Raw genomic sequence first — 14,865 nt, 5'->3', positions numbered from 1 at the left:
TTCTTGGATTAAAACATGCAACAACTATTATTTATATTATTATTATTGATACTGTTGCTTGTATTAATTTTTAGTTTTCCTTTTTTTAGTATTGTATTTGTATGTCTCGTCTATTGCTTTGTAAATGTATTTCCTAAGTATTGTAAAGCTGGGATTTGGTTGGAGTTGCTCTGTTTTCTTTTAATAGATTGATTAACATTCTGTGATTTTTGTAAATACAAGTTTAAAAATAATTTTAAAAACACGTTCTTTTGGTCAACAGTGCGCACGCGCATAAGTTGTACATCAGCAGCCAAGAGGAGCTTTTGTAACTTGTAACCTGTTTTGAAAATGATTTGTTATAATTTAAATAGCAAAAAATATATTATGTGAATCGTTTTGAATCAAAACACATGTACACATGTGAAAAAACACAGTCTACATGTGTTTTGTGGACTTGGAGAAGGCATTCGACCGTGTCCCTCGGGAAGTCCTGTGGGGAGTGCTCAGAGAGTATGGGGTATCGGACTGTCTGATTGTGGCAGTCCGCTCCCAGAGCTTGGTCCGCATTGCCGGCAGTAAGTCGGACACGTTTCCAGTGAGGGTTGGACTCCGCCAAGGCTGCCCTTTGTCACCGATTCTGTTCATAACTTTTATGGACAGAATTTCTAGGCGCAGTCAAGGCGTTGAGGGGATCTGGTTTGGTGGCTGCAGGATTAGGTCTCTGCTTTTTGCAGATGATGTGGTCCTGATGGCTTCATCTGGCCAGGATCTTCAGCTCTCACTGGATCGGTTCGCAGCTGAGTGTGAAGCGACTGGGATGAGAATCAGCACCTCCAAGTCCGAGTCCATGGTTCTCGCCCGGAAAAGGGTGGAGTGCCATCTCCGGGTTGGGGAGGAGATCTTGACCCAAGTGGAGGAGTTCAAGTACCTCGGAGTCTTGTTCACGAGTGAGGGAAGAGTGGATCGTGAGATCGACAGGCGGATCAGTGCGGCGTCTTCAGTAATGCGGACGCTGTATCAATCCGTTGTGGTGAAGAAGGAGCTGAGCCGGAAGGCAAAGCTCTCAATTTACCGGTCGATCTACGTTCCCATCCTCACCTATGGTCATGAGCTTTGGGTTATGACCGAAAGGACAAGATCACGGGTACAAGCGGCCGAAATGAGTTTCCGCCGCCGGGTGGCGGGGCTCTCCCTTAGAGATAGGGTGAGAAGCTCTGCCATCCGGGAGGAGCTCAAAGTAAAGCCGCTGCTCCTCCACATCGAGAGGAGCCAGATGAGGTGGTTCGGGCATCTGGTCAGGATGCCACCCGAACGCCTCCCTAGGGAGGTGTTTAGGGCACGTCCGACCAGTAGGAGGCCGCGGGGAAGACCCAGGACACGTTGGGAAGACTATGTCTCCCGGCTGGCCTTGGAACGCCTCGGGGTCCCACAGGAAGAGCTGGACGAAGTGGCTGGGGAGAGGGAAGTCTGGGCTTCCCTGCTGAGGCTGCTGCCCCTGCGACCCGACCTCGGATAAGCGGAAGAAGATGGATGGATGGATGGATGGTTTTGAATCAAGACTCGATTTTGAATCAAAACGTCACCCCAAGAATCGGAACCGAATTGTGAGGTGCCCAAAGAATTCAAACTCCAATAAACAGGGCTATTTTTTTTTTTCAAATTTAGTAGCACTGACAATATAAAATAAAATAAAATATCCACTGCAGAGGACTGTGGTTCTCAGGAATATACAAAATAATAATGATAGTGAAGGGAACAGTCTGGCCCCCAGTTATTAGCTTTCTGGAAATGTGGGCCCCTAAACAATTTAGTTGAATAGCCCTCCTTTAGCAGCTTGTTGAATGAGCAGCATCTTTAAATAAAAAAAAACTGTGCACAGATAGTGAATCATGTGAGTAAAAACATGTGTTAGACTCACAGAAAGCTAACCAGGTCTCTTGCACTTGCAGATAAACATTGAAGTCAGTGGTGAAGCCAACGTCCGTAATGGAAGCAGCTTGTGTCTTGTAGCGATCATACTCCCAGTAGCAGTGCCATATCCCTGTTGCAAAGACACACACCTTACAATTATACGAGCCAAACCAACAAAAAGCTACACTACATAGCACAAATATTTCTTAACTCGTTATGTATCATCTCATCATGACTAGACTTTTCATTCCCATTCAAAGTAGGGAGAATGTAAAGAAGTGTTAAGCTTACCATATGCCCCCGTGCTGAGGACTGCTACAATAAGGACCCATACCATGACGCTGGCAGTGAATCTCAGCAGCAACAGGAACAACATGCTGAGCACCATGGCGATTACCAGACCACTAAAAAAACATAGAGAATTAAATATCCATTAAACAAAACACAATATAATTATGTCCAAAAGTATGATAAGAATATTAATAGTATTAAATTAAATAAAAATGTAGTAATCAAATAGGTCCATTGTTGATACTAAGTATGTGGTGTTCTCAGTGTCTGCCAACAGGTGGTAGTGTCAATCAACTAACAGAAGGATCCAGGGCCATGATGATGCAAAATCCTCAAAGATGCGAACGCCAACGTCCCTGGCATTGAAGCCATTTAAAATATCCCTGTCAAAGACAAAAATGACATGACAACATCAGTGGTAAATATTGGCAACATTTAAGTTAAAGTTAAAGTTATTTCAAAAGCATGCTGTAATAGTTTTAGTGCTACTAACATGTATGCAGTGGTAAAGAAAATTATATGTTTGGATAAGCCATTGTTAATAATAAAAATATTTTGAGCATTTAAATATTGTTCATTAATATCTTTAATCTCTTTTTAGGTCAGTTTTCTCTCCACTGCATCACTATTGAGATCCAAACATAGACGAACAGCATGCAAACGAAACATAAATCTATGTGGACTACTACTGTTAAACTAGCATACAGTATGTATGTCTCATGAGTGTTTCACATGGCACCGCTGTGCAGCTTGACTGGTGCACAGCAACGGGAATAACTACAACCAAACACTACTCTAAGGATTGTCACACTCACAAGTCCACCAACCCTTTGCTGATGATAAAGAGGAAAAACAAGTGGGATTATTAAGGTGGTTATCTTTTAATCTGGGCGTGTAACCTGGGGTTTGTCTGTAAAACAATGTAAGAGCTACTCCTACCCAGTGCCGTTCTTGATGAGGTTGACCGTGTCACTGACAGCTGTTGGCAAGCCCGGAACGTTGGAAAACTCTGGCGGAATCTGCCCAAGCACTTTGATATCAGGCAGACATCTTCCTAGTACTAAAAAAAGAGGAACAATATAATGAGTGTTTTTCATGTTTTTTAGTGGTTCATGTTTTTGTAAGCCAACAGTTGACCAAAAGGAAAAAAAACTGTGAAACCTTAAGAAGTAATGAAAATAAATATAATAAAGTATAGGATCAAACTGTTGCCATTAAAAAATTTACAATTTACATTCTTGAAGGTGGGGTTCAACTGTGGAACAGCTTGGATGATTCCTTAAAATGTTCCAGTTCCATTCACACATTTAAAAAACACTTTAAGACCAATGTCTTGAAAAAATATATCACTCTTGAATCAACACAGTAGTTAATACTATGATCAATGTTAATTAAAATACTAAATGTGGGATATAAATAATAATGGAAGTACAATTGTTTGTATATAGTATATAAATTGGTACAAAGGTTTAACACGTGTACAAGGATATTTCACATGTCTTTACTGTGTATATAATTTAACTGTGTTTATGTTGTGTATAATGTGTATTTATAGTATGTTGTACAAAGGACATTTCATAATTTTTGGAAGTTCATCTTGTACTTGACATTGTTTATAGGGTTAGGCGCAATAAGTGTTCAACTTCAGTCTAAACCCTTTCGGTTTGCAACATTTTCATTTTCAATCTATGAATGTACAACTGTTTGTTTATTTTGTTGACGATTGACCGAAGAATAATAAACTATTAGAATGTTATACATTTGTAAAAATCTATTAGAAACTGTTATAATAAAACGTAAAAACACATTGAACATAATTAAAGAACAAGCGACATGAAGGTGCTCCACTTCATAAATGCACCACACGCATCTCACTTGCGTAAAAATAAGTTAAAAAACATCAAAATAACTAAACACAACACTTAAAAATTACATCTTGTGTAACGCTATGCATGACTCCAACTTTTGATTTTAGAGACTTTTGAACATTTTGGTCCACTTGGCATTTATTTGACTTCCAAGTAAGGATATGTATCTTTTATTGTATATTTTAAACTATAATAGTTGCAAAATCGGTACTTTTAAAACAATGCCAGTGCTTAAACATTGCTCGAACCGGTACTTAATATTTGTAAACACATAAAAACAATGCCTTTTTATGGAATTTTATGACATTCAATTTGAACAGAATGGTAATTGTAATACTTCAAAGATATAAAATAAATGATAACTAATAACACATTTAAAAATAAGAAATACATCCATGCACAACAAATTCAGCAATAGAGAACATAGGGAACATGCAAAAATGTAATGTTTGATCCGCATAATTCCAGGGGGGTGGTGAATGCACCACGCTGGCCGTAACTAATATTGGTGCATAATGAGGAAGTGTTGTGTTTTTTTGGCGCTAGCAGTGTTACGAGGGCTACTCTTGGCGTTGTCACTACACAGTCAGTACCGGAGGACATGATCAGTGCGTGCAAGCGCTTGGACCAGTCACTTCCTTCCCTCGCAATTTTCACGAAGGAGCTTCTGTGAAGTCACTTGCTGTGACATTTGAATGTTTTACTTATGTTTTTGTATAAAAAAAGAATACGTAACAGAAAAGGATAACAATAATATTAAAATCCCAACTGAATTTTAACTATCGATTTTTATTGAATGTTCATTTTTTTTAAAAAAGGCACTTCACTTAAATCCATATCTGTAGCTGTAGGCTAAACCAAAAAGTAGATTTTGTAATTGTCAGTATTGACTCATCAGCACCTCCAAGTCCGAGTCCATGGTTCTCGCCCGGAAAAGGGTGGAGTGCCATCTCCGGGTTGGGGAGGAGATCTTGCCCCAAGTGGAGGAGTTCAAGTACCTCGGAGTCTTGTTCACGAGTGAGGGAAGAGTGGATCGTGAGATCGACAGGCGGATCGGTGCGGCGTCTTCAGTAATGCGGACGCTGTATCGATCCGTTGTGGTGAAGAAGGAGCTGAGCCGGAAGGCAAAGCTCTCAATTTACCGGTCGATCTACGTTCCCATCCTCACCTATGGTCATGAGCTTTGGGTTATGACCGAAAGGACAAGATCACGGGTACAAGCGGCCGAAATGAGTTTCCGCCGCCGGGTGGCGGGGCTCTCCCTTAGAGATAGGGTGAGAAGCTCTGCCATCCGGGGGGAGCTCAAAGTAAAGCCGCTGCTCCTCCACATCGAGAGGAGCCAGATGAGGTGGTTCGGGCATCTGGTCAGGATGCCACCCGAACACCTCCCTAGGGAGGTGTTTAGGGCACGTCCGACCGGTAGGAGGCCGCGGGGAAGACCCAGGACACGTTGGGAAGACTATGTCTCCCGGCTGGCCTGGGAACGCCTCGGGGTCCCACAGGAAGAGCTGGACGAAGTGGCTGGGGAGAGGGAAGTCTGGGCTTCCCTGCTTAGGCTGCTGCCCCCGCGACCCGACCTCGGATAAGCGGAAGAAGATGGATGGATGGATGGACTCATGTATTGGAAGAAAATAAAATGTATTACTTTGTCTTCTGTTTAATTTAAGGCTGCAGAGCTGATCATTTCTGTTTCTATACAGATTAGTTATTGTCACTTTTCACCATGGATTAGAAAACTGAATGCTTGATACAGTACATAATGTTTGTTTTGTAGACAACGTTTTATATCACATTGTTATTAAAATAAAGATTATCAAAAAATAAACGTTATTAGTGTCAGTGTGCATGAACGTAACTGCCGCTAAATAAGTTATGGGGAAGTGAGATAGTTCTTGATGTAACTTGCACAATACCACTGCCAAGCCCTTGTTGCAGGTGGTTGAGTCTGTATTAATTTTGCACTGAAATGAGGCACAGATAGCTATTTTTTTTTATCTGGATATTATCGTTTACGTCTGCACCAGTGCTATTGTGGAACTGGGTTTCGGTACCCAATCCTACTTCCGAGGTCCCACTGTATTAAGAAGACCAAGTGAATTGAACCATATACCAAAGAGTCATATTTACACTTACCAGCGATTGTGGGAATAGTATAGAAAGGACACAGATCCTTCTCCACAATTTCTTTAACAGACTAAAAAAACAAAAAAAAACATTTTATCGTATTAAAAAGTGCTGGTAGACCAACTTAAGTCTGATGTAAACACACTAAACAATGTACTCTGCTTAAACAAACTTACCAGGCCAATGTCTGACAGGTTTACGGATGGTGCACATAGATTTTGGTTGAAAACCTCTGCAGGTTGCTGGGCGTATGCAAGCGGCCCCACAGCGGAGAAATTAGTGGGGCACTTTGCCACACATACCTGTTGAATAGTACAGTAAATGAGGGAGATTAATGTGAAGAAATGGCAGCATGCTTAGCAAAAACGTTGGCTGCACATCAGCCACGACTAAACCACTGCACTGTACCTGTGTGGTTGGACACTGGAACCCATTGAGAGCCGTAGCCATCACGTTGACCGACGTCGCACATTTGACAATGTCAAAGTACAAAAGTGTGGGTCGGTCTCTGAAGGGAGAAGAAAACTAATTAATACAGTATCGCTTAAATGGCTTGATACTTTGATGTTGGTAGAGGTTAAAATTAATCACTTATTTGGTCCAGTGCCACAATACCATCCAGTTGAATTCCTCGGAAAAAGAACATGCCGGGGATCTCCATAAAGCCACGCTGATAAAAGGAATAAACACATATTAGGTATAGATCCAGTATACACATGCAGTTACACTAGTACATGCATAATATTAGAGACTAACTGGGGAAGTACCTAAAGGGGGCCGATGATGATTTCAAACTACATTTAACACACTTCCTTGTGGTCTAGATCAGGGGTGTCAAACTAAATTTTGGTTTAGGGGCCAGACAAACCCTTAAAAATGCCAAGTAGGCCAGACCACTACAATCATAACAGTGTTTCCCACAGGAATGGTGGCATTGGGTCGCTATATGACATCATCCTCTAATTTTGATCTAAAATTGATCGTGACACAAAACTGTATGTGTGTAAACTAGTAAAACAAGAGCCTTGTGTGTGTGACATTATATCATGTTTTTAAACCTTTTTACATTAAATTATTGACTTACATGTGTTGGTTTGGCTCTTATAACACGCGCGGGTGATTATAAATAATATTCATGGTGTTTCCTGGGCTCCATGCAAGTGCGTGATCATTTTAAATATATATTTTTTTAGTTAAAATTTTTGGGTGGATGGGTATCCATTTATTTTATGTTTGCATTTTTTTAATTACTTGATTAATCAATTGATTTTAAAGATAATGTGCACGTCATCGTATGTACAAAATCTCACCATACCAATGAACAAATGCGTCAAAATGCGCGACTAAGTCAGCTGTGGTGTGTGCGCATGATGTGTGTTAGAAAGCAGAGTTACAATGCTATCTGTTGTGTGGAGTTGGATCAAAAAGCTAAACAGACAGTTTTCCAGGGCAAAAACCCCCCACAAAATCTTTATGCGGCGGTCCAATTTTAACTCTGGTGGGCCACTACAGTTAAAGACTGTATGGAAAACACTGACATAATGACCTATTGATAGAATACAGTAAGTTCATGTTCCATTTGTTTTCATTCAAATAAATACATAAGAAAATCTTCATATTTACCATATTTTACGGACCATAGGGCGCACCTGATTATAAGGCGCACTGCCGATGAGCAGGTCTAGTCAGGTCTATTTTCATACAAAAGGCACACCGGATTATAGGGCGCATTAAAGTGTCATATATATGTATATATTTTTTTGTTCTAAATTGAAAACACTTCCTTGTTGTCTACATAACATGTAATGGTGGTTCTTTGGTCAAAATGTTGCATAGATTATGTTTTACAGATCATCTTCAAGCCGCTTGCTGACAGTCGCTTCAGGATGCGCCGTTTTGTGGGCGGTCTTATTTACGTGGCTCACCTTCGGCAGCATCTTTTCTCCATCATCTTTGTTGTAGCGGTGTAGCGTGCAAGGACAGGTGTGGAAGAAGTGTCAAAAGATGGAGCTAACTGTTATCAATAACGGAGTAGTATCTTTTCATCTGTGGCTCACTAGTGCAACAAGAATGCCGGAAATGTGTCCCGTGAAAAAACGTCCGACCGGAACTCTCTAATAACTAAAGTTCTTTGGGTGAATTATGTAAACTCACTATACCGGTATATTTTAGTGCTTTCATGGCGAGTTTACTGACAGATATAAGTAAGAACTTTACACTACTTTATATTAGAAATGGCAACAGTGGAGGATGAATGTCCCATAACAAGCAGATCGAGAAAAAGAAGAAGTTTATCGACTACGGTGTCGCCACGGATTACAAAGGCGGACGGGCGCAAATTTTCAGGACTTATGAAGATCCCAAATACGGATCAGCAGGTACCAGAAGGTAAGAAAAGTTGCTTTTGAATAATATTGCGAAACAAAATGCCAGATATGTTTTACCTTATTAATACACCATAATAATACTCGTATGTTGAAGCACAGTACAATCCATCATGCGGTGCGGCTTCATAGCTTACCAAAGTCGTACTAAAACATTTTGATGGATTGTTGAGCACCGTGTCTAATGTTGTATATTTTTGATGGAACATACAACATTTTGGTGTTGTTTACTTGAGACATATTGCAGTCTACACGTATCTCTTATGTGTGACTGCCATCTACTGGTCACACTTATCATTAGACCATGTACCAAATAAAATAGCTCAGAGGTCGGTAAGCACAACCAAAATTATTCCGTACATTAGGCGCACCGGGTTATAAGTTTTGAGAAAATGAAAGGATTTTAAATGCGCCTAATAGTCCGAAAAATACGGTATTAAATATTCATTCACAAAACATATCATGAACAATCTCAGATTTCTAAAAGCAAGTGTGCTGACAAATACAAGAAAAACACTTAAGTCTAAGGTATTTGGAACTAAGAATTATACGAATATAATATATCTTCTCTCGTCTTAGTTGTGCGAGCAAGATATTTTTTGCTTTGACGAGTGACGCGAAATACTGGTATATTCCTTGAGCACCGACATGTGATTACACACTAAGCACACAGGTTTTACATTCTAGGAAGTGGTCTATTTTTATTGGAAAACTTTACTCTCCTTTTTAACAAAGACATTTTAGCTTTGGATGAGTAGGTTAGTATAATCTGAGGTAGTCTACACCTTAATTAGTAAAAGGAGCATTACTACCATTTGCTGTTCGGTCTTAGTGTCAGAGTTGTGCCTCTTCTTTTACTCTATTTACAACAGTGCACGCTTCTCCTCGAACACAGTGCACACCAAGCAAATGATTTAGAAATAGCATGGTATACATGCATTTTTTGACTTAAGGGTAGTCAGTGTACAACTTGTATAGCAGAAAGCAGAAAGCAGAAAGCCAGTGTTGTCTAGACATCTTGCTACACAAGTATCAAAATGATCAAGTCGAGTTTTGCATAGAGTCAAGCATGGTGGTGGTAGTGTTATAGTCTGAGGCTGCATGAGTGCTGGCCGCGGAAAACAAGAATTCCAAAATAGGCTGTATTATGTCAGTTTTCCAACATGATATGGAACTGAAAAACACCTCAAAGATGACAGCTGCCGTGATGAGGATGCAGAAGGTGAAAGTGAAGGATGGGCAAAATATGTAAATAATGCCAGATATAGTGGTTGTGTTTTAGTACGTGTGTAAATCTCTCTTCCTGACACCTTAAGAGTTTGTGTTGACATTTTAGGCTTTTGGCTAGTTTTTCCTCGTGCACTTGTCTTTCAATCTGCAGACCAATTTGATCCGCGGGCAGGGTGAAGGCGCAACAGACGGGTTACAAAGTATGCCCCCAGGCCTAAATGAGCACGAGCCCAAAGAATGTAACATCCACCAGCTTTGTGATAATGGAAAATTCCGGGAACAATCTGTGCACCTGTGGGGAACTAAATGGCCGAGAGGTTTAAGACAGTGCAAGATAACAATGGTGCTCACACTACTATACATATTCACACTTTGGCCACAATTTGTAGAGGTTAACTCTGAGGTGTAGTGTTGACACCTATTCAGATTGTGTTAAATTATTCTCAGAAGACAGTGACTCTTTACATTTACATCCAAGTTTTTTTTTCATAGAGAAGCTGATTTTTTTAGAGTATGAACAATATCCAACATTTTCCCATCTAGAATCACTACTACATCTTTTACATCCCTTAAATTTTTAATCACTGTTTTTGTCTTGTATCTCTTATTGTTCTGTCCTGTAAGTTTTCTAATAGCCCACCGAAGATTAATTTCTGTTCTGCAATAACAATAAAGACCATCTGTTCTGTTCATTATTTTTCTCAAGCTTTTACTCTTCCACTGAAGCCACACACAATTTAAAAAAATATTGCAATAATGAATGATGCTCCTTCTTTGTTGGGTCGATTGTTACTCAAAAGAATAGAAATTCGACTGCATGGGATCCAGTGACATAACTTAATGAGGTCAAACTAAGCTGCTTGCACACAGACTTTGTATTGACCTCAGATAAGGGATTACGTACTGCGCCTTGAAACAAGTTAAATGACACCGTTAAAATGGTCCAGCTTACTGGGAAATTGGCTAGATATGGTTTAACAAGATGATAACCAGACTGACGGCTTTAGGAAGTGTCCCAATGTACAGTACATACAAATGTATTTTACAGAACAATCTCTGTCCACACTTTAAAGTGGACTTATGATGATTCTAAATTATTTTAAAACACTTTCTTGTGGTATAGACCAAGAGTTCTTAACATTCATGATCTTGGGCCCAACTTTTCCACTACAAAGAGGCCCAAGGTCCACTCAAAAATTACCACTGAATTAGTAATCTTACTCTTGATTTTAATCGTTTTCAACAATTTGACCTAACCCACTTACAGTGAACAGTCTTGTGAAATATGAAACCATGTGTTGATAACAAATATTATTATCAAGGCTTAGGTCAGGCTAATTACAAAAATAAATTATTAATCAAATATACTGCAAAAAAAGGGACTGATGAAAAACACATTCACATACAATTACACTGTGTTAAAATAAGGAAATTTTAACTAAGTTAATAATAATAACAATAATTGATGTGTCTTAAAAAAACTGTCAATAAAATTGAAGTGCAAATGAAAATACAGCGTCACCACTTTGGTCATAATTTTTGCCCTTAAGAAACTTTTCTATGACTTTACCTCCAGACTTCTTCTGTTTGTAATTTATAAAAAAAAATCTTAATTTATATGATATTAATCATCAAATGCTTTTACTAATAAAACTGTAATGATATATTATACTGACATCAAGTTACTTTATCCAATGATTGTTCTACAGCACAGATCTCAGTGTACAACATGCAAATGTTTTAAGGGGAACCAATTGTAAACTCTGAATGGGGTACAAATAATTTCCAAAGCAAGACCCCCACCCAGGCATACAATAGTAGTATAATATATATATTTTTAAACTTTCATTGAAAGCGGGCCAACTCACCTTTATTAGAAAATAATCAAATTCAAATTACTGCTGTCTTTTGATTATAATAATAAGACATTTAACTTGTTATGTTGTCAGGTTTGGGACAAGTGTGCTGCTGGTATGGCCACATGGTATGTGCACGTCTGATGCTGCACACATTTTAGTTTAGTACAAGTTAGGGGGAACATTGGTTTCTGGCTGCAAAACAAGTTTACCTTAAAGTACCAATAAAGTAACCTAACCTAGTAATTTAATTTATGTTGTGGTTAATCCATCTTTGACGACAAAACCATCCTGTGTAAAATGTAGAGGGCAAATAAACACAGAAGTATTTTTCTTTAGTTTAGTTTAGTTTAGTTTAGTACAAGTTAGGGGGAACATTGGTTTCTGGCTGCAAAACAAGTTTACCTTTATGTACCAATAAAGTAACCTAACCTAGTAACTTAATTTATGTTGCGGTTAATCCATCTTTGTCGACAAAACCATCCTGTGTAAAATGTAGAGGGCAAATAAACACAGAAGTATTTTTCTTTAGTTTAGTTTAGTACAAGTTAGGGGGAACATTGGTTTCTGGCTGCAAAACAAGTTTACCTTTAAGTACCAATAAAGTAACCTAACCTAGTAACTTAATTTATGTTGCGGTTAATCCATCTTTGTCGACAAAACCATCCTGTGTAAAATGTAGAGGGCAAATAAACACAGAAGTATTTTTCTTTAGTTTAGTTTAGTTTAGTTTAGTACAAGTTAGGGGGAACATTGGTTTCTGGCTGCAAAACAAGTTTACCTTTAAGTACCAATAAAGTAACCTAACCTAGTAACTTAATTTATGTTGCGGTTAATCCATCTTTGTCGACAAAACCATCCTGTGTAAAATGTAGAGGGCAAATAAACACAGAAGTATTTTTCTTTAGTTTAGTTTAGTTTAGTACAAGTTAGGGGGAACATTGGTTTCTGGCTGCAAAACAAGTTTACCTTTAAGTACCAATAAAGTAACCTAACCTAGTAATTTAATTTATGTTGCGGTTAATCCATCTTTGACGACAAAACCATCCTGTGTAAAATGTAGAGGGCAAATAAACACGGAAGTATTTTTCTTTACTTTAGTTTAGTTTAGTTTAGTACAAGTTAGGAGGAACATTGGTTTCTGGCTGCAAAACAAGTTTACCTTTAAGTACCAATAAAGTAACCTAACCTAGTAATTTCATTTATGTTGTGGTTAATCCATCTTTGTCGACAAAACCATCCTGTGTAAAATGTAGAGGGCAAATAAACACGGAAGTATTTTTCTTTTTAGAAATCAGAGCAGGCGGGTGGGTATAAAAGCGAGAGGGCATGACACAGGAGGCTGCAGCCTACAGTCTCAGCACAAACGAGGGGCAGAAAGGTGCTGGTCAAAAGCATTTAACTTGAATGCCCACATAAATAAGTATGTCTGGAACATTGTAGTTGCCCACTGTTAAAAAAGACAGCGACAGAGTCATACAAAACTGCTTGCAGGCTCATGATTTGACGTGTTGGCATTGTTTAACATGAGTATACAGCATTCATAGGGTAGAACAGAGACAAATTATTACTTTATGCATGCCAAAGTAGTAGTAGGTATCACTATAAGTCCTAAATGTAAAGACCTTGGCCAATCAGAAGCCTGAAGAAAATCATATTAAAAGGGTGGCCTGATAATGCAGGGGATTTCAAAAAAAGTTTCAAAAACAAACAGAAAACAACATAAAGGCATAAACGACAAAAGCATCATAGAGGAGGGTAACACATTGTTCCATTGGACATCATTAATGATGAGAGCATCCACAAAAGTCAAAGTGTAACTAACAATGGGTTTATTATTTAGAGAGGTGCAGGAATATAAAACAGTCTATGAGGAAATAAAACAGGAAGTGTGGAGGAAAATATGTGCTATAGATACGTAATGTTTCAGAGTGGGAATGTGACAAATGGACTTGAAGTATGTCAAGTAGTGTAGTTACGCTCACCTACAATTCCGACTGCTATGTATCCAAGGAGGACCACTAGAAACAGCACACAGCAGATGATATCAGTGCACCCTCTGGAAGAAAAAACAGCACAGCAAAATTTACAGTATTTAGGGTCTTAATTGTGATTCTGTCAATTAATACGAGCTAAGCTTGACCTTCACAGCACATAAGGAAATGCAGTGGGAATTTTTTTTTTTTATTGAGAATCACCTCTTTTTTATGGGTCCATTAAAGCTAGGATCAAACTCGGCCGGTTCACCTGGGACAGAAAAAGCAGACAGTAAATATTTGTTCCCACACATACAACATCCACTACTGGCCAGTTGTGGCATTGTGTCATTGCCTTATTAAAACCTTTATTGTTTGTGGGTCCACAGCGTCTTGCATCATTTTAAAGTTAATACATTACTGTGCTGAATGAATGTGGAATTTTAATAGACCTGAGAAGGAACTATTTGTACTGGGGGAGTGCTTACAGGTGCTGTAAATGTAATCATTACAAAAGAAAATACTTCCTGGAACAAACTGAATGACTAATTGCAGGAAGGTACATCAACAACAAATATCATGAGGCCACATAAAGAACAACAAGTTAATTTTTTTGAATTTCTTTTGAATTTACAATGTTATGAAGGACTCCAAACAGACATAATGAAAAAAAACAGAATATAACAGACTGCTAGTAGTTTCATTCAAGGTGAGCAAAAGAGTGACAAGAGGAAGCATGATAATAGGATTTCAACAAAGGAACCTGTTCATCGGCCTCTTGCAATGACACCAGTGTCCGATTTCACAATGTTGTGCATTTGCAGTAAAGGGTGACTTGGAAAAAAGCTTCATGCCAGTTTAACAGAGAACGGCCTCTGCCAGTGTTGGTGTGTGCCAAGCAGGGCCAACCTTGGCTAAATGGGAGCGCTAAGCAGAATTTTGTTTGGAGTCTGATTACCTTCCACTGTATTTTGTCTAAACGTCCACTTTGGAGATGTTTTTGAGCTTGTATATTTAATCCTCCATCTTGGTAGGCAGTCATTCATTCAGCAGAGCATTAAAATATATTTATTGTATCTGGTTTGTGTAAATAAAGTATTTTTAAACAAAAGCAATTGAGTTCTTTGATGGCAAAAGATGGCGTGATAAAAACAACCATTACCTCCCTGCTTGGCACTCAGCATCAAGGGTTGGAATTGGGGGTTAAATCACCAAAAATGATTCCTGGGCGCGGCACCGCTGC

General features: G+C 38.8%; 1 protein-coding gene across 1 annotated transcript in view; it reads right to left on the bottom strand.

Annotated features, from left to right (window-relative positions):
- The window catches only part of slc44a4 (solute carrier family 44 member 4), a 48,118-nt gene that overhangs the window by 17,632 nt on the left and 15,621 nt on the right, over window positions 1–14,865 (bottom strand). Inside the window, exons 2-11 of the mRNA XM_061982620.2 lie at window positions 13,845–13,893; window positions 13,632–13,705; window positions 6,768–6,846; window positions 6,585–6,684; window positions 6,353–6,478; window positions 6,186–6,246; window positions 3,124–3,244; window positions 2,484–2,567; window positions 2,185–2,297; window positions 1,901–2,023 (exon numbers count right to left, since the gene is read on the bottom strand). Coding sequence (XP_061838604.1) covers window positions 1,901–2,023; window positions 2,185–2,297; window positions 2,484–2,567; window positions 3,124–3,244; window positions 6,186–6,246; window positions 6,353–6,478; window positions 6,585–6,684; window positions 6,768–6,846; window positions 13,632–13,705; window positions 13,845–13,893 — 930 coding nt within the window. The remainder of the gene's footprint in view (window positions 1–1,900; window positions 2,024–2,184; window positions 2,298–2,483; window positions 2,568–3,123; window positions 3,245–6,185; window positions 6,247–6,352; window positions 6,479–6,584; window positions 6,685–6,767; window positions 6,847–13,631; window positions 13,706–13,844; window positions 13,894–14,865) is intronic.

The sequence above is a fragment of the Nerophis lumbriciformis genome, linkage group LG21 (genome assembly GCF_033978685.3).
Source record: "Nerophis lumbriciformis linkage group LG21, RoL_Nlum_v2.1, whole genome shotgun sequence".
Taxonomy (NCBI): domain Eukaryota; kingdom Metazoa; phylum Chordata; class Actinopteri; order Syngnathiformes; family Syngnathidae; genus Nerophis; species Nerophis lumbriciformis.
This window is presented reverse-complemented; position numbering and strand designations above follow the sequence as displayed.